General features: G+C 43.1%; 1 protein-coding gene across 4 annotated transcripts in view; it reads left to right on the top strand.

Annotated features, from left to right (window-relative positions):
* The window catches only part of RFTN1 (raftlin, lipid raft linker 1), a 92,652-nt gene extending 73,337 nt beyond the window's left edge, over nt 1–19,315 (top strand). For all 4 annotated transcript variants that reach the window (XM_082752862.1, XM_082752863.1, XM_082752864.1 and 1 more), the window contains 4 exons: nt 1,930–2,045; nt 12,286–12,389; nt 13,786–13,867; nt 16,913–19,315. In XM_082752862.1, the coding sequence (XP_082608988.1) occupies nt 1,930–2,045; nt 12,286–12,389; nt 13,786–13,867; nt 16,913–17,305 (695 nt within the window). In that variant the 3' untranslated portion in view covers nt 17,306–19,315. The remainder of the gene's footprint in view (nt 1–1,929; nt 2,046–12,285; nt 12,390–13,785; nt 13,868–16,912) is intronic.
* Nucleotides 19,316–20,442: the final 1,127 nt, after the last annotated feature.

Below are 20,442 nucleotides of genomic sequence, written 5' to 3'. Positions count from 1 at the left end.
GTGTGACATTGAATTTCATGAACAGGACTCGCTGTGGAGAGGCAAGAGCACTGCTAGCGTACCAAGCTTCCCTTACAAGACTCCGATGTCTGTGTGTAGTGGATGCATGGGATTCTGCTTCCAGCCCTGGGTGCTGTCCTGCGAACCCCGCTTTAGAAAAGCAAAGGGTTATTTGTATGCTGTGCATCCTAAAATAGATCTGGGCGTGGGCTGGGCTGTTGGAATGTGACGTGTGGCACAGAAGTTGGGTTGGTTCCCGCTTTGAAATGTAGGACCTAACAAAATGCCATTTCTGTATAAAATACGGTAATCGAGGCTTGTGCCTGTTTGGATGTGACAAGCTTGTTCTCCCCATGTTTTCCAACCTGTAACCCAGCTTTTTTAGAGACCTTACCTGGTATTTCACAGCAGAAATGAATGTTCACCTCACTGAGATGAGAAATCTACCTAATCTACATAATCCCAAAGAGAGTGGGAATTATGAAATGGTTTACAACTTTCCTCCTCCTCAACAGAAATAAATAATTAATCTGGTTTTGTGTTATCTATGAGTATCTGCATCTGCTCATTTTTAACTGAATGACTGGATTGAAACTTCAGCAAAAAAAAAGAGCAGTGGACCATGCACGTCGAAGCAAGGGGCCGTGCAGATGCTTTACACCTGCAACAACAGCTTTGCCACATATATTTCTAGATAGGAGCCTTCAAGCACAGGAGTCTAGTTTTTTATGGGCTTTGCATTTCTGGATAATAAACTGAGTATAGGTTATATGAAGTGTTGGCTAGGAGTCGTGTTGACAAGGGTAAGAAGCTTTTTAATCCTCTTCACTCCTCTGTGAAAATTGATGGTGAGTTTGATACGTGTTGTCTTACCTACAAGTCAGTTTGAGGGTCTGTCAGTTTGGCATGTGTGCTGCAAGGAACACTGTTTTCCTTAAAATGCAAAGAAACTATTGTGTAAAATACAACACTCAGGCCGGGGATGAGCAAGGTCTTTATAATCAGTTGTAGAGGGTAAATGTGTTATTTAAACCAGGAAGGCAGGCTGAGGAACATGCTTGTGACAATGTGACAGGAGTTCTCTCTGTTGATAAAGAGCACAATACTGTTTATGTACTGTTTGTTAGAAAAGGCTATTATTTCATCATTTATCTTACTTTAGCAAGGAAAGGTAAGTCAGTTTTTTCAATTAGTTGGAGTCTATTGTGTCACAAAGCTGATAAAAAATGAGGGCTTGCCTATATGGGAGTGGCTGCTGATAATCAAGTACACAGCTAGGTTCAAGGAGAAAGCGCTGCTGAAGTAACTTGGATAGTATGTGTAGTCTGAAAAAGGGCTGAACATGCTGGGAATACAAATGAGAGTAGAGAGCCACTAAGCCAGATGGTCCAAATGCCTTTACAAATTGATGAAATAGTTATGAATGTATCTTTTCTTTCACAGCATTCAGATATGCCAGATCATCCTTTGTCCGTGTAGATCATGGTAACTGCGGTGCCTGATCCATGGATAGGGTTTGGACTTGGGAGGTTGCATGCATACTGTTGTTAATATCAGAGTACCTACAAAAGCCTTTGAGAAGTTGATGCAACATAATGCATGGTCTTCAGCCTGCAGATGTTTGTATAACTTCATTTAGGTGAACAGTACTGCAGAACTGAGGGCTGAACTCATTGTGGCTGCTCAGAATGCAAGAGCTGTGTCTTCTGATGACAAACTCTGGAGTAACAGAGTGGACGGTGATGGCTGCTCTTAAAAACTGCTAGAGATACCCGCTTCATTCATTTAATATAGCTGGGCTTTCAGATGAAGGTCTACGCACTTCTCTTATTAACATGCCTGGAGCAACATGCTGTTAATGAATTCAAATGCCTCGTAACACGTGGGTTGTCTTCTGTAGAGCTTACTCGTAACCCTGCGTTTTCACAGATTCCTTTCATGGAACAACGGATGGAGTGTTTCTCTTTGAAGATGTTGCTGTGGAAGACGGTAAAACCATGCAGGGCTATGATGCTATTGTTGTAGAACAGTGGACTGTACTGAAGGTACGTGTGCAGTTTTTCTTTGATTTATTTTTTTTTTGTAAATCAAATCACTGCATAGAGGCGGACTTACATATTTACCTGTCCTTCAGCAGTAGCATACAGGTGACTGAGGTACAGGGATCAGCATTAGTGATGTCAGCTAACCACACTCTGGTTTTGAACAGTGCTCTTTTGATTTTCATAGAATCATTAAGGTTGGAAAAGCCCTCCAAGATCATCTGGTCCAACCATGCCCCTACCACAACTGTCACCCACTAACCCATGTCCCCAAGCACCACGTCCAACCTTTCCCTAAACACCCCCGGGGACGGTGACTCTATCACCTCCCTGGGCAACCTGTCCCAGTGCCTGACTGCTCTTTCTGATCAGAAATGTCTCCTCATTTCCAACCTGAACCTCCCCTGGCACAACTTGAGGCCATTCCCTCTTGTCCTATTTTTTTTTTTTTTTGACATTTGATACTATTTTGATCCTTTCCATACTTTATTGGGTGAGTGGGAAGAGGGGGCAACGCGGGTGGTGGCAAGCAATGAAACTCAGGGCTGTCTGTCCCAAAAATACAGGTGTTTGTTAGATGAATTGTAGAGTACCTCCATTGGTTGCAAGGGCAATATGACCATGCGGGTCAGTGTAGTATCACAGTTGAAAAGACTCTGTCCCTTTACATAGACTTACATGGAGTAGGAGTGCAGAAATTATCACATTTGCTTCTGTCTGACCTCCTTCATATGCTGAAAAAAATGTATGTTCTGGGTAGATCCCTGAAAACAAACTGTGCATATCATAGGTTGACTTTTTATTGATCTAAATGCACGCTCAGATCAGTAAAACCACCGTTCAGATCAGTCAATACAGATCTTCCACAGCAAGTTTGGTACGCAGGTAGGTATTTAAAAAACTGGGCTTAAAATACTTCACAAAAAGAAGCAAAAAGATCACAGGGGTAAAGAAGAAATTGTTGGCTATCTTTCAGATTTCTTTTTTTGATTTATTGTTAAATTACTCTGGGCTGCCAGAAATATATTTTAGGTATCTATAAAGGCGATGCTTGATCTTCCAGCTTAGAATATATCATAAATGGTGTGAAATCCTAAAAGAGACTTAAGCAAGGCAAATACATGCCAAAAGTATGGATTACTAAAAGTAACGAAAATTGGGACAGATGCTAGACGAAATGTGTGAAATTCCAAGAGTCTAGGGTTAAGAGTTTGGTTATTAGATGATGACTTTGTAGTGTAGCAAGGAATGGCTGTATAATAATGGCTAGAAACTTTTTGAAGAACAGTGTAACGTGTTAACAGCAGCTTTTCTTGTGCTAATGTGTATCTAAAAAAATGAGAGCCCTCATATGGCACTAGTGAAGGGCCAGGTGAAAACAAGCAAAAAGAAATTAATTTAGGTCATTCTTCATGCAGCAGAAGGTAGATCTGTGGATCACATTTCTGGAGAATGCTGTGGCTTCAAAAATTTAGATGGGTTTGGATAGAGAAAGTCATCTCTTCCACAGTTTCTGTCTTCTCTATCGCTATCTCTGCATATGTACAAGCATTTTAGTTCAGACTAGGTGTACATTTTGGAAGGGAACCCCCCTGATCCTCCCTGCTTACTGCATCTCACCTCACCAGCTGGTTTCAGTAGAAACTAAACCATGTGCTGTGCTGAGGGAATATGTTAAATATTTGGGGCAGGTATCCTACGTGCTTGCCCTAATATTACTCTCCCGTAGGTGTCCTGTAGAGCCACATTGGAGGCAGCTTTCAGAGTTAAATGGATTCTTGGTCTGAATCAGTTTGGCTTGTCTCAGACAACCACCAAGAGGCTCTGTGAGACTCAGAAGGATATTGCAAGGGAGTTACACACAATGCTCCCTACACACCTCGTAGTTTGCTCTTGGTGAACATAAGAAAGTTTGCCTCATGCTACGTGACAAGGACAGCATCTGATAAAGGGAACCTTGTGATGGCAGGGACTGAAAGCTAGGGTATGGTTGAGGAGCATCTTCTGGCAGGGCCACTTGAAGTGTTACAGCCCTGGAAGGCAGAGCATCATTTGCTGTAATTGTAGCAGCAGTGCCTTTCTCCTGGGTAGCTGTCCCGGGCTGGAGGCACAGCTGGTCAACAGATTAAGGAACCAGCCAACGAAACCCATCTGGTGTGTCCAGAGATGCTGTAGTGCTGCGTACCGTGTCTGTGTGAGGGCTGATGTGGAGGATCTCGTGTTCCAGACGCAAGATTTGGGAGGTCTGTGTGCAGTTTCAGAAGCTGGCTGGCAGCATGTGCACAACTTGCTGGTGTGATCAGATCGTTCTCTGCTGTAAGTTGAAATCTGGATGCTGGCAGTTTCCTGGCAATTCTGCTCTTCTGAGATACGGTGCCCCTCTTTTGGGGACATCACGAGTGTATTACACGCCGATCTGAAAGTGGAGGGGAAAAAGCCTGCTGAAGGAGGCTGAGGCGTGGAGGAACTCTTGGAAAGGTTGCCCCCAGACAGAGACAGAGCAGAGCTGACCACCTCTGTTTTCTTCCCCTGAGATTTAAGTAACTTCCTGGGTATTTCATGTTTTGTGCTTTCTGAGATAGCAGGCACAGATAAGTAAAGTTATCAAATGAGTGAAGAAATACTGGACACCAGAAGAATCTGTAGGCACTTGCCCAGTGTCCTGACCAGAAGACCCAGCTGCCTCTGTTAAATCCTGTTGGGATTCACCCTTATTTGCTGTAAGCATGGAATAATGAAGGGGCAGAGGGAGGGACTGTAACATGGGAGGAAGGAGACAGAGTTTGGTAGCCCGTAAATGCTTTATTTCTATTATGGGTGGTTCAAAATATTATCAGAGAGAGTATTGGAGCAGTGGAACGCCTCATTATTGTGGAATTTCTTATTTTTTGATATAAGTTTAGCCGTGATTTAGATTAACCTTTCCGTTTGTTATTTTTGTATATACCAAGGCAGCAGTAGAGGCAGTGATGGACAGCATGACATGAATGTGTGTAATGGATCCTAGTTTTAAATTTGCATCAGATACGATTGTCTGGATGAGCTGTGAACTTGTTCAGATGTGGTCTGAACTGTGCGAATTCATTGTGCTGTAGCCCAATTAAGAAGAAACAAATGAATAGAAACCCAGCCACAACAAAAGAAAGCTGTTTAAGACAGGAAGACATATAGCAAGCACGATGCCCTCAGTAATAATACATATATATATATCTGGAGAGAACCTTTCTCACTGAAAAGGTAAAGTTTTGCTGTTTAATCATAAAGGCAAAAGAGAGGGGCTGGCACACCTCTTAGCAGGGAAAGTGCTGCTTTTTTAATTGCTAAGGCTAATAGAAAAAACAAGCTGAACAGTGTGATGCACTGGGTCTGTGTGTAAAATGTCAGTTTGCAGAGGATGTAAAGCTTGCAGCTGTCACAGTATGTGGTCCCGCCAAGCAGCAGACAGGATGTAATAGCTCTGAGTAATTTAACTCTTTCTTCTCAAGCTAAGTAGAGCTGTGACATCCTCTGTGACTGACCAGAGGACTTCTAATGACAAAATGCTGCTCGCATCCCTGTCATTTTAACTGTAGAAATGTCAGGGCATGTTATTTCCACTGCAGTCTCTGAGATCTAGCCCTAAAACTTGCATGATGGTTTTAATTCTGCTTGTGTGGGCAAATGTGTGGAGACAGCTCTGATTAATCAAAGCCTGCATGATTTCCCTCTCCCCAACTCTAATCTGTCACCTTCTCTCCCCCATTAGCCATGACAAAATAGCTAGTACTGTCTTTAAAGTTGTGCTATAATATTTATTTTTGATTTCTTCACTGTTCTTCTTCTGAAGGCCTGTTCATTCTGAAAATACTCTCCTTAATTTACAGATATTTTCTCACTGAAAATCTTCAGCTTGCGATTCATCACTTTTTTATTTTCTGCTGTACCATATCTCTGGTACACCAGCATGAATACAGTCTCAAATATATCACGGTGTTGCCACTTCCCTTTCAAAACTGATTGGGGTCAGTGCCTTCTGTAGACATGGTAAATCTTTTACCGTGTGACATATCAGAAGATTTAAGACTGATCTCTGCTGAGCCTAGGTTGCAAGTTGCCTTAATGTAAGCCTTTAGAAAAATTCTCTGGAAATGAAGATTTGATTTGACTGCAGATTTGATTTAGGTCATACGTCAATTAAGCCAGTTCTGGTTTAGCCATGGACGAGGGCTGCAAAGGAGCTGATGGCGATGGGCATGAAATGCAGTTCACTCAGAAATGAGTGACCCTTTTTGCCATCCAAAGGACGTCTGTGTTGTCTGGGCATAGTATTTCAGTATTTTGTCCCTTGCTGTTGTTTAAGTAAAGCTGAACAAAACTTTCAGGAGCCTGTAATCTTTAACAGGTTTTTATAATGGTTTCTTTCTTTTAGGTGAGATCCAAAAGCAGCATAAATGTCTACATATTTGCCTACTGAACTCTGTAAACATATGCTCTATGTAGGATTAAAATGCACAGGTGAATCTTTCGTTGGTTTTTTTTTGGATAAATTTAGCGACATAAATTTGGAACTTTCCAAGACTTCCTTGTGGTGCTCGAGGTACTGGAATCTGACAACGTGAACACTTCTTCCACCTGAGTAACAGGCACGTGAGATAAAAGGGCAGAAAAGCACAGGATTTAAAACAGTCTGAATAAAAAATCACTTCTATTTGTAACGTTTTGCCTAGGTTTGCGACATGATCATAGGTAAGAATTAGTTTCCACTGAGCCATAAATCTTTCAGGAAAAAGTGAGCATACCAGATCTGATCCTTCCACTTAAGAAAGGAGCTGTAAAGAAGCATTTCAGACCTCGAATTTTATTCTTCATAAAGTCGCACAAAAGGCACAAGTCTTTTCCTTTTTCACAGCAGGTCATCTTCACCCAGGCAGTAGGGCACTGGCTCATGCACCTCCTTGACCCCATGCTGCTGCTGGGCAGGTAGAAGATGGGCCTCGGCATTTTGAGGAGCTCAGGAAGCAGCCGCTGGGACACACGCAACCCTGCAAGTTAGAAGAGGGCATTTTTCAAGGTCTCCTCCCCCGTTGACTGGACCTGGGGCTGTGGAGAGTTTGTTCTTTGGCTGCATTTCTTGCTTGGAAACAGATTATTAGTTTCATAAGGGTGAAGTGGTGCACGAGGCCTTTTTGCAGAAGCCAAAGTCTGTCTGAGAATAAGGTATAACCAAGGGAAATTACACCGGGGAAGCTGTCTGGAGGAGATTAAGCTCTGTGTGGTAAGGCAAGCGGGGTTACACAGGTTCTCAGATAGTTTTTCTGTTTGTTTGTTTGTTTGTTTTCTCATATTTTGGCTTGTTTTTTAGTCCAAAGCCAGTTGAAGGATAAATGGAAAACCTAGCACTCATGTAAAGACATAGCACACAAATGTTGCAGGAATTGGGAAACTAGATATACCAGAGCTATTTAAGAAAACGTATTAATGGACTGCTAGGTCATATTTATTTCTTGTGCTCCGTGGCCAATTATGTGGAATTGTCCTGTCATGTGGATGCTCCTGTGCGATATTAAGTTTAACACATTTCATAAGATGTTTCCACGCTTCCTTTGAGGAGAGCACTCTGTGTTCAGCTCGAGGAGCTTTTGCTACCTGTCCTCTGCTTTGATAAATGCAAAGCAGTGCTGCCACACAGACGTGCTTCTGTGTTACGGGTGCAGGCAATACCAGGAGTACTCAAACATTTATTTTTACCGGTTTATACATGTGCTAGAAAGTAGGATGTGCCTCCAGAGAAGTCACTGCGAGACGTGGACTTTGCTGGCACAGGAGGTTTTTTGTTTTATTTCTCTTATTCTTATTTTGCTCTAGACATGGAGACAGATGTAAATGCTGCTCAGCAGTGCGTGTGTGTGCTGAGATTGGGATTGGGCATGTTTGAATCTCAGAAAAGCTGTCTCAACAGGATGCTGCCCAGTGTAGTGTTGAAGCCTCATCATACTCTCAAAAATAATTCACTGTGCATGAATTCACATATAACAAGTAATCATTAACAAGAAGCCTAAACTACACGTACCCAGGATAATGAGCAAAAGGCTGCCCGTAGATTTATTAATTCCTGGTTTTTGTTTTGTTTGGTTTGTTGTTGTGTTTTTTTTCATTGTGTCTTTGGTTTATTTTGGCTTGGTCTTGGGGTGGGGGCGTTGTTTTCCTACAGCACTGCAGGTCTGCTAACAAGGTTCTGTGATACATTATACGCTGAAATTTAGGAGGAGCACGATATTAGAAGAGCGTAGTCCAACTTTTATTGCTGAAACACTTGTGAAACTTTTTTTTTTTTGTTTGCAATAAATGGTTTTAATGGATTGATAGTGCTACATTATTAAGCGAAGTTCTTTTATGGAACAAGTTTGAGAAAGGAATGGAGAAATCATTTGCCAATTTGGAGCTCGGACTTGGTCTCCTTGTCTCCTTCCTTACCTTCACGAATTCTTCATCCTTCCTGCAGTGAAATAGCAAAAGGCCCAGCTCTGGAGCCTTACAGCCCAGCGACCAGGAGTGCCCACTGCCCCCTCAGCAGGCTCTCTGTTGTGTTTTGTAAGGAGCTGGGATGCCACGCACTGTGTTTGCCCCCACAAAGAGTAGGCTGAGCTCGCAAAGCAGCCGCGTTTCTCACTTCCCATCCTCTTTGCCATCTGTCCATAGACCTTAGCGTGCAGTCTGTCGGGATTTCCTCATAAAGGTTTTTATTAGGATTTACTTAATGGGATTTTCAATCTTCCACTCTTTAATCCACGTTGGCAAAAAAATATTAAATAGTGACAATCCATAGCTGCCTGGTAACTAAATCACATTCACTTAGCCCAGAAAAGAATGGTTTCTAATGAACTTTTTTCAGTCTCAGAAGAGCTTAGTAGTTGTCGTGTTTATTATCTTGCTGTGGTTAAAATTGCCGCAGTAGGGGGGAGAAAAGAAAAGAAAAATGGTTAATGCCGTTGTTTGTGTGGCTTGCCCTAGATATTATCTTTATCATTTTTTAATCATATTTTTTATTCTTTTCTAATGAGCAAAAGCTTCTGTGAAAGGAAAAAAAACCAATCCTGCAAACAAACAATACAACTATAAATAAAATGAATTCTTTTCATGTGATGGAAGTCAAGGGAAAAGCCTAGCTCAATATGCTCTGTCTTCTTGACACTCAAGGTGTGATCAGAGATTACTTATCATCTACAGGAGAGTGGGAAGCAAGTTAATTAAAATTTTCCACCCTCTCCCTGAATGAAACGTCTCCCGGTTTGAGGCACATTATTTGAACACTTCTTTTTCAGCAGGGAGAGCTCTGGCACCTACTTTCTGCTCCTGGTGGTTTTCTAACCCGAATCTGTTAGGCAGAAAAAGCACAGAAATTTCCTCTGATGAAACCCGGTGCTTGAAATTAAATTTCCTCCACCTGAAGTAATAGTAGATAAAACAATTTTAATACTGTGTTACTCTGTCTAGCTGTCCGGAGGTGTGTGTAACCGTGACTCCTGCTGGTAGGTGAATTCTGGCTGTGGGATGGGGTCACGGCTGCTGATTCAGGAGGGATGGGGAATTCATTTCTTGCGGCTTTCAGGCTGCAATTACCTGCATTGGCAAGGAAGGAGCTAGGAGCCCGCATGAATTACACCTGTTTATTCAGGAGAGGCTCCTCCTCTTGTCTGTCACCTTCAAACGAAGGCGATTATTAGGAGGAGTTTGTTCCCCCAGGGACCTGGGAAGAGCTGCAGGGCCGGAGTCCTCCAAAGCAGAGTGGGTGAGGGCTTGGTAAAGGGCCTGTGGAGCTGGGAGGCGGTGTGTGCCTCTGCATAATGTACACACGTCCTTCCTCCCAACAGTCCATGTGCACATCGTGCTGTCAGCCAGCAGCCCGTGCACAAAGCCATACACCACCTTCTTGTGGCAGTCGCACAGCACTCTTTCAACAGATTTTTTTTTTCCCTTTTCCGTATTTTCTTTGTATTTCCTTTTAGCTCAGTCGACTTAATTTCCACTAACTTCACCTTTCTGGATGTGATTTACCTTCTCCTTTCCCTTCTGCAGCACTGGGGCTGTGCAGTGCAACCCCATCAGCTGCAGCTGGTGCCTAATCCCGGCAGGTCAGACAGGTCCCCGCGCAGACAGGTCCCTGTCTCGGAGCCCGCAGGGGCCGTGGGCTGTGGCAGGAGCAGCAGCACATCCCCGAGACAAGCCGGCTTCTGCAGCAGCCCAACCAGCTCTGCGTGGTGCCTGCGTCCTCCCTCGTTGCCGTAATCCTTGTCTGGTTTTTGACATGTTTGTTGGGCATCCTGATGGAAGGAGAAGGGTCTCCTTGGTAAGCACCGACCTGAGGCAACGAATGCAAAATACGAGTCCTCTTTGCAACACAGGAACTTGCTCGGGGCACAAGCGAGGTCTGCCCTGCCAGTCTTTCCTGACCTGCTGTTCTTGCGCTCTCTAAATGAGTGAGCTCCTGCTGGTTTTTCATTTACAAACGCTGCTTGACAGGACTAGGTCAGATCCTATTACGTGGCCTTCCAGGTGCCTCGTGGGGGGCTGGCGGTGGTGGGTGCTCTGACCTTGTTCTTAACGCTCCCGTTTTCATCTGTGTTTCTGGAAGGCGTTGTTGACCAACCTGATAAATCTCAGAGTGTGATTAATCTGTTTTCAAGGCGTTAGCTAATTAAAGGCATCCAGATGTGTCATCATTTTTTGCACTACCCTTGAAATCTCTATTTTAAAAACCAGTTGTGGAGAGAGGGAGGGCAAGGAGGAGAATGGGAGTCTGGGCAGGCTCTGGACCCACCACAATCACAGCTGCGTGATCCGTCCTGATCACTGCAGAGGAAAGGAGCCAGAGGCCACGTGGTATTGCTCCCTTTCCCAGGACATCTCTATCCTCACCTGGAGTTAGCAGTGCTGGTCTGTACCTGCTGATGTGGTAAAGTACCTGTAAAAGTCCCTGAAAGCCTCTGCGCAGAAATCAGAGGTGACGTTAGTTGAGCACGCTCTCCTTTTTAAGCAGGAGTGGTAGAGCTTCTTCAGCTATTTGCAATCAAGATCGGGTTTTGAATAGGCATAGTCAGGCAGTTCCTCAGTTATGAAGACATCAAGTGACCTGTAGGGCATGCATTAGAAAAAAGGAATAGCTGAGGTTGGAAATCACCTGAATACTTTGAAATCCCACAGCAGGATTTGGATTAATTCTGATCAAATGACTGTTTCTGCAGAATAAATGGATTTTTTGGAAGAGCTCTGATTAACACTGAGGACGGTATTGTGCTTTACCCAGTGTTGAGAATTGGCAATTAAAACTCCTTGCGTGCACATGAAACCAGTGCAAGGGCTTGAGCTTTCTGGCAAATCCAATTGTTATCCTGACGGAATATAGCTGGATTTGCAAAGGCCAGTGGTAGCCACTTCTCTGCTTTGCGTTTATTAAAACCTAGTAAATGTGCTGCAGCATCTATTCGCTGAATTAGTGGACGTCATGGCAATTAGACACCTCGCTGGAGCAATCTTTGTTGAAATCACCAGTGGTTCTCCATGTGTGAATTGCAGGCTTTGCCATTTGTTAGGAGGAGCACTGGCAAGGCTCTGTTGTGGGGCTCTGTGACTAAAGCCAGACTTCCACACAGAAAGGCAATGTTTTGGGTCTCGCCCACGGATTTCCTGATTGGAAATAACAAGGAGGCAATGCGTGCTCCTGGGTGATAAAAGGAATAGACCTGCACTTAGGTTTTGTTTCTGTTGTTGTTGTTGGCCATTCTGGCCGTGCTCTTGGTGCACCATTACGGCGTCATCTAACAGATCCCAGGACAGATCTGCAGGATTTTCTTTAGCCTAGACAAGCGCAGAATCTGGGCAAAGCGGTACTGTCTTTATCTTCTTGAATATCTTTTTGCCTGGGAGGAGATAATTGATAAAATACAACGAGGTTGTCTTGTTCAGATCCGGAAACACAGAAAGCTTTATGGATGATTTAGGCGCTATTAAAAAATAAATAAATTCACAGTTGTTTACCATTTTAAGGAAATCCATTTAACACTTAGGATGACCTGGTGCTTGGTCCCGTGTCTCACGTTTTCCTTCCTGCATAGCTGAACGCACAGAATGATTCACTTCAACACAAAAACCCTCTGCCCCTCCCAGAAAACCTATGTGCATTTTTTTTATTATTATTATTATTTTTGCCACAGTGACTGTCACACTCCTAGCCATGATGTTAACTGTTTTGATTTTTCTCTCCTAGGGAGCCGAGGTGCAGACAGACTACGTTCCGCTGCTGAATTCCCTTGCCATGTACGGCTGGCAGCTGACGTGTGTGCTTCCTACCCCAATTGTGAAGACAAACAGGTAGGGAGGGGGCGAGCGCTGCTTTCTGGCCGTGAAGGCACTGTCTGTGCACCACAAGCAGTTCTCTCTGCAGAGATTTCCTTGCCTGCACACAATAGCTACCCTCGCAAACCCTCCTGCAGCTGCTGGCTGGGTTTCCTGAGCATCACAAGCCACAGAGGGCAGGAAGTACATGTCTGGTGGGCAAAATAATGCAGCATGGCCCTGTGGTTTCTGCATTTATTTTCTGTTTATTGGCTTTGCTTCTGTATAAAAAGAAAAAATACCCCTGCACTGGATCTCCTAAAAGCCCCACTTAGAGCAGAACCAAAACCTGGGGTTCGGTTTGTAGTGAGATGTTGCCAATTTGAAGGAAATTTATTTTATTCTTAACCAGTATCTGTCTGATGCTGCTGGTGTACACAGTCTAGCTGAGCAGAACCATGTGAGATGAGTACATCATTACTCTAGGAGCTTTGTTTGCATATATAATCACTGTGGGGGGCTACTTTGCTGTTACTAATATTTGGAGCTTTCAGACGTAAATGCAAGTCACTTAAGAATACTCCTCATAATGGTGGTGAGAAACAGTCATCCTGCTTGTTAATAACAAAGATGAAACATTCTGGATCTAAACTACTCAGGAATATATTTATATATAAACCAATACGATCTCTCATTATTTTTTATCTTAAAAAATTAAAAATACGCCCTGTTCTTTATGAGATATAGATGAAGACTGCTTCAACACATAAAAGCCTTAAAAGTAGAGGCCATCTGTGCTGGTGGAAAAATAGGATTTAAGTCTTTCATGTGTGTTTAAATATAGGAATGAATGAAAAATCATAATTACGATTTTTAAGCCTCCCTTAAAGGCATGTATATATATATGTATATAAAAATATATGTATTTTTTTCTTCTTGCTTTCTGTGTCCCATTTATAACTTGAGTAACACAGGTCAGGTTGACAGCACAGAAGGCACCCAAATCCAGCTGCAGGTGGCATTTGCTTGTGCCTCCTGCCTTGGTGTACACCTGTATGGGGTGGAAAGCCCTATCCAGGATGTGTGCCCCATGAGGGAGGGAGCCCTCCCGTGTCACTGAGACTCTGCTAAGCACATGCACCCTGGCACTCAGGTTTCTTGCTTTTTCTTCACGACGATTTATTCTGGTTACACTCTAATGCTAAAACATTCAGCAAAGTTATGTCACAGACTATCAGGCTAACCAGTCAATCTTTTTTCCCCCAAAATACCAGGCTGCTCAAAGACACTGGGGACAGGCGCTGTTTAGGTCATCCTTCATTTTGTTCTTCTTTGACCTGCAGAAATAAATGACTGAGATGGATTTTCACTTTGAACGGTGCTGCATGTGGATTTAATTCATTCTCAGGAGTGTGCATTTGTTTCTTTTCAGGGAAGGGAATTTATCTACAAAGCAAATTGTATTTCTTCAGAGACCTTCTTTGCCCCAGAAAGCAAAGAAGAAAGAATCTAAGGTAAATAACCTTATGTTCCTGGTTTCTTTGTGTTTTGTTGGCAGCATTTTAATATTGTAATTGATTTCCCATAGAAGTAAAAATGGCCTGTTCAACATTTCTGTGATAAAGAGGCCTGGTAAACAGTAGCAAGACACTAGGACTTGAACTGTTCAAATGAAAGAAGATGCTCAGATGATGTGAAAGCTCTTGTATTTCATTCTCTGTTGAACTCAACAGCAGCAGAAGAGACGTAGATTTCTCTTTACAGCTCTGTCATAAACCTGCATATGTGACTTAACAATTCTCTGCCCATATTCACTGTCTTGCAAGGTGGAACTGGTACAACTGTCTCTCACCCGTTGCCTGGCTTTTCTATTTAAATTGTTCTCTTTCTTGCTACACCTTTTGATAGAGCCTAGCACAGTGCAGGCCTGATCGTGGCTCATGTTTCTACCTCGTGATAAAAGGTTAAAAAACTAGAAGGTTAACAAATTGTGCTAGAATGTAAGCAAAAAAAAGTCCCCCGAATCCACCTAAATGATCAGAGAAGGCAGCTGACAGCTAACAATGCACATATGTGGATACACATACGTATTCACGTTTCCCTTTTTGGAAGCTAAGCAGAGCTGAGCACTGAGAGCATTTTAGCCAATAGTTTAGGTAACTCCAGGTAGTTTTCATCTATAAAGCCATGAATGGGAGCCTGGTTCTGTGAAAGTCACCTTTTAGATACAGTGGAGAATAGGAAACTATTTGAACTGACCAAAGTAGGAGGGAACTGCTGGGAGTATGGCTGTGATTTAGGATTTACCCTCTCTTGGTAGTGAAGCTGGAGCCAAATAACACTGAGAACTTGCTACGAAGCCCATCTTTCTTGTTTCTTCTCTTCATTTTCAAGTGATTAAAGGGATGTTGGGACAAGGGTTGGGGTGCCCATACTCGGTCATTCTTTTATTACCACTCTGTGTGGTTTGAATTGAAGGGGCGGGAAGCTGTAATCAATTGTAAGCCTTCAAACAGAGAAAACAGTATGATACGACTTTCTTGTATTGTACTAACAAACGCATACCGTCCAGATGACTCAATAATTTGCTTACATTTTTTCATTCGGGGATGTGAAAACTTATTGAACAATGTTTGGTTGACAAAACAAAGGATTCGCTTGTTGGCAGTATTAAATATACAGACATACTTGAGGGCAAAAATTGCTAGCATGCGTTTTCAGCCTAAAGGTCAAGGAAAATAGGGCACGTTGGTTATAATTACATAGATATTTCTGAGACTTGGCCAACGTCTGTAAATGGCTGTTATGAGTCACTTCAAAGACACCAAGCTTAGCATTTGATTAAGTTGCTGAATATTCTGCACATGTAACATCACAAGCTCTCAGGGTTTTTTTTCAGCTTAGGTAGGGCATGTCTGAAATGTCTGTAGATAACCACTTCGTGGAGGGAAATGCACTGATAAGATTAAAAGGATGTTGCAGTGTTGGAAACGGATCCATCCTATCTGTGCTTACCAACCCGCTGCCATTCAGTTTAGCCACGTGAACAGAAAAGAAAACATGCAAGGATTGGTAGAACTTCTTTTTCTCTCTGGTAAGACACAAGTACTCTTCCTAGTGCAATATTCAACCGATGATGAGGTAATCATGTTCATTTACTTAATTAAAAAGTGGTACTCATTTCAGCAGAAACAAGCTGTATACTTTTTTTTTTTTTTGGGTGAAATACAGTGTATATACCTGAATAACTACACATACATATGCAGAATCTCCTACAGTTTGATCTTTATCATGTTCAGGGCTCTGATCTTGTCTTCTGTCAGAGAGAGCTTTGAGTTACAAAGGAGCTGTGGGTGTCCAGCACTTCTGCAAATCAAAGAGGAAAACACTCAGGTGTCTGTGAATTTTAAACAATTGAGCTCCAGAACTGAGAAGTTATCTTTCACTTAAATACCATTACAATTTATAGAAAAAGGAAAGAAAGCTTCCTCTAAGTTAAACCAAGAATCTTGTGCAAGCCAGTTTCTTTCCTTTTCTTCTTATTTTATTTAATACTACCTTCTGACAAGCAGCAGGAAGGAGCGCTGCTCCATCTTTGCAATCTAATAAACTTAATGGGCTTTGAATTGCTTTGTGCTTAAGGAATAAATATCTGAATCAAACATTTATGAATGTAAATTGTTCTCTTGACCAACTTTGACACAGCAACGGTCACAGGGGAAAAATGGCTTTTTTATTTGTGATGTGTGGAAAGTACTGAGCACCTCCTCCTAACCCATCCCTGAATCTGTCTCAGCATGGACACCCCTGGTGAAATGGCAGTGTGTGCTCACATGGGCTTGGCGTGCTGTAGGATGGCTCAGCTGTGGCTTGGAACCTGGTCTGCCTTTCCTTGAGAAGTCTTTTTTATTTTTTGATGAATGAAGCATATATATTAATGACATATTTGTCAGACTCTGCGTATGTTAGACCAGTCGAGTCAGTATTTCAAGCTTTCAAGGTACTGCTGCTCTGTTTGCTTTCAACGGTAGGTAAAACAGTTCTGAAATGGCAGCTGTGGCAAGTCTTGTGGCAAATGCTGCAAGACCCAGTATTGTATTGTCTCTTCAAAAAGCAGAGTATTTTACTGTTTGGGTATAGTTTTGGGTACAGTACTAGTTCCCCAGTTAGCCTGGTGGGAGAAGATGGAATAATACCACACAATCGCTTCCTCTGTCAGCACTGGTGCAGCTTTCCAGTCCTGCTTTCCACACAGTGCACACTACCAGGATGCCCTGGGCCCCAGTGATGGAATATCTTTTAGAAAGGAACCTACTGGGTATGTAAAACAGCAGAAGCAGAACGCGGAACAGTCTCTTCTCTGTGCAATAGGTGCATACATGTAGGCACAAAGGATCTTAAGGCCGTCTGATTTAGTCACACAATTTTTTCATCTTAGGTCTTCTTAGGCAGAGTAACTTTGAGTAAACTAAATAACAAAAACATTTCTACTCAGGAAAGCAAATGTCAGCTTGAGATTGTTTCAAGTGGTCCTTAACATTTGCACCTCTTACTTGTAGTTTCACTGGAGGTTCTCCAAAGAGGACATGCACAACAAACAAACGAAGAAATCCGTGAAGGCCAAGCTGAGCAGCGGGGAGAAGCAGACGTCGGAGAAGCAGGAATTTGAAGTCACGGAGAACACAAGAAACTTGGAAGCACAAATCTCAGCAGCAGCAAGGCCTGAGCCAGAGCAGCAGCCGTGTGATGTGATAGACTTGGGGGATGAGGTAGGTGGCAGCAACGACAGAGGTACCCATCACGATGGGGCATCGTCGGAGGAAACGTGTCCCGCCGGCTGCGACACCCATGAAGACAGCGCCGGGGTCTGCGAGGGGCAGGGAGTGTTGGGGCAGGACTGCGCTCCCGGGAGCGAGGGGGCAGGACTGGATGCGGACTGTTGCTGTGAGTAAAAGACCGACTTTTCAGGAATCCTGTGAGTTGCTGATACTTTGCCAAGGCAAAAGAACAGATTTCGCTATTCGCCATCACTAACTCCATTGCTCAATTCAGCATTTCTTTGGCATTGTACTTATTTTGCTCCTTAGCACACTGCTATCTTAATGTTTTAACTCCAGGAGGCTTTTTAACCCACAGAAATTAATGCCAAAATTCCATCCACATTACGGAGTGGGAAAGGCCCTACTCCATCTTCTGAAGGTACACTTGAAATTGAAAAGTAGGGACAGAAACATACTCGGGTTTTTCTGTGACTGACCGTAGCAAAATAGGTTTGTATCTAGTTCAAGGCGAACGTCCCACTTGCTCAGATTTTACTCTGTAATATTTTCTTGTCCACGTATCTTTGCTGGAGAAGTTACTGTGCCATATGTTATTTTGTCATTAAGCTTGTAGTGTCATGAAAACGGAATTTGGGCTTAAACAGGCTGAAATCGGAAGGCTTAGATACGAAGGCCATATCTGTATTTATCTCAAACAGCATATTTACGATGATACTCTCTTCTGAATTTTATTAACTCTTGCAGATCTTCAAGCAATAAGCAAATCATATACCTATTTTAGGCACACTGGGTAAACAAGCCTCACGATACACTTGTGTGAGGCAGATGACTCCAGTATAAAATGACATTTCGCATTCCTGTTGCTTACGTTCTCTTTGCCAATCAAGTTCAGCAATAGTTGTGGGGGTTTTGGAAGACAGAAAAGCAGATGAAATGGCAAAGCTGGTTAAGAGCACTTGCAGTGGCTCTCCGCTAAAATAGGAATTAGATGTCACCATCTGCCCCTTCCATGTGATTTTCCCAAACTTCCTCATTGCTATGAAATATGTTGTGGGAAAGAACCAAAATGATATACAAATAGGAGGGGTCAGTGGCCTACACGTGCCACTAAATGACCTTACAGAATACAAAAACCTTAATAGAGCTTTGTTTTGTTTTGTTTTAATACAAGTAACCAAATTTTGGGACCTAACAGAATTCTGTAACATTACCAACATTTTTATGTTTGGAGCTATGTTAAAATATTTACAAGTGAATGTACATGTGTAACATAATTTCTGTACCAATATTCTCCAAGCACTTCAGCGTTCTTAAAAATGTAGAAAATAGTTGTTTCTCTCTTCTTTACCACCTTGATCCCTATTTAGAAGTGGTCACGCGATCTGCTAAAAAAGGTGAGAAATACATTCTGAATTTCCCTGTTCATATGTTTTTTTTTTGAAGCAAAAGCTTTGGAAGTGATTTGTTGCTTTTTCCCTTGACTGATTTCTGCCTGATAACTTTCCTTACTCTTCTAACCAAAATGCTGTACAACAGAAGAACCGTGTTCTGCATCAGATGCACACCTAGCATGGTTCAAAAGCCTCTTCCATGCCTTAAAACAGCACAGTTGGCAGAACACTGCAGAGAAGGGAAAAATCATGCCATTTGAATATTCATTTAATTTGGAAGGTTGGCACTCAAGTTGAAGCCATTCCATTTCATACCTACAAAGTACTGTAATATTTTTTTTTCATCGATTGACTGAAGAGTATTTATTTTGATTTCTGTGGCTGAACCACAGGACTGTAAGTAAATTCAGTTTCTGGCGGTATTTTTCAATTATTTCATTCCGTTTCTTGATATTAGGCTGAACTTCCAGTAACGTCAAAACTTTGTTATTTCAGTTGTTCCCATTAAAGCCAAGGTCTCTGCTCTGGACAGTTTAAAGTAGCTGTCTGCAAATTTTACTATCATAGGTTACTTCTCCTGATGGTTTCTGTTTTAAGGATTAGCTTTATTATTATTAACCTTGTTTAAAAAAATCCTGTATTTAATGAATATTTTACTCGTAAAAAGCGTTGCTACAGAATGAACTTTGCAAATACTTCTGAATAGCGAAAGCATTTATTGGATTGCAATTCGAGCCTTTTTGGATCCCAACTGCTTACAAAACTAAAGAGAAATAAAGTTCATGAGGAGGTTTTCTATTTGTGGTAATTGCTCAACTGCCAGTTGTTTGTCCCCAGAAGGAGGAACTCGGGGTCTCGGCGTGGTGGTGAAGTTCCTAACTTCTGGGTTAGCTGTAGTCACCCAGTGCTACGACTTCTTGCTTTCTTGGTTGTCTGCCTCCAGCCTGACAGGGCACGTAGGCGCTGTGGGGAGGTTTCCTTGGCTGACACCAAACCCTGTTCCTGTACCTGACGTAGTGGGTTAGGGTTGGGCAGGTTTGACAAGAAAATTGCTGGTTTTCAGTTAAAAAACTTGTCACTCTGAAGGAGTCTGAGGTAGTTTGGCCGTCTGGAGCTGTGTGTGTGCCCCTGTCTTGAGTAGACGTGGGAGCTTGGCTCTCCGTGCGGCCACGACACCAACGTGAGGAGGGCTGCAGAGGCGGCCTGGGGGTAAAGCAGTGATCTGTTAACCCGTCGGCCTTCTTTGCCACTTCAGTCTTGAAGAAGCAAGACCACCACAGGGGCCAAGGAAATGAAAGCAAGCAGTCGGCACCTTATTTAAGGCCTGAACGGAGAAGGGGAATGGCCAGGCCAGAGCTTAACTCCTCTACCTGCAAACCTGGCCAGCGGTGGAGGGGCTGGGCGTGGGAGAGGCTGACAGGGAAATTTGGCTGTGGAGCCACCACCTCGATCTCAAGCTTGCAGGGAAGGGGCAGGACTTGTACCGACCTCTCCCAGCAAAGCCCCAGCTCCTCCAAGCACCCAGCTGTGTGGGCTGGTGAGTGACTGTGAGGCGCTGCAGCACAGGCAGGTGGCCCTCTGGTGTTTTAACACGGGTTTTAACGCTTCCTTGAGCCCACAGAACCCACAGGTGCGGAGCAGTCGCAGGAGCTGCCTCTCGAAGGAGGGTTACGCTGGCAGGAGGAGCTGTGCCGGCTGGTGGCGCTCAGAGCGAGACAAGTGGCAGAGAGGGTGAGTTCAAAGGGAACAGACAACTAAGGAAATGTAAAGGCTGAATGAAGATGGACCAGGGGACTGGCTAAATTCAACGACGGATGGAAAAGGGATTGCTGAAACTATCCCTTGATTTTGAAATCACAGATATTGAAATTGATACAGTTGGATATTGAAACCAGCACCAGGGGGTCAGGAGAGCGG

Source organism: Aythya marila (genome assembly GCF_965140915.1).
Source record: "Aythya marila genome assembly, chromosome: 2".
NCBI classification, from domain to species: Eukaryota; Metazoa; Chordata; class Aves; order Anseriformes; family Anatidae; genus Aythya; species Aythya marila.
The sequence above is the reverse complement of the archived record's forward strand: the minus strand, read 5'-3'. Positions and strand labels throughout refer to the sequence as shown.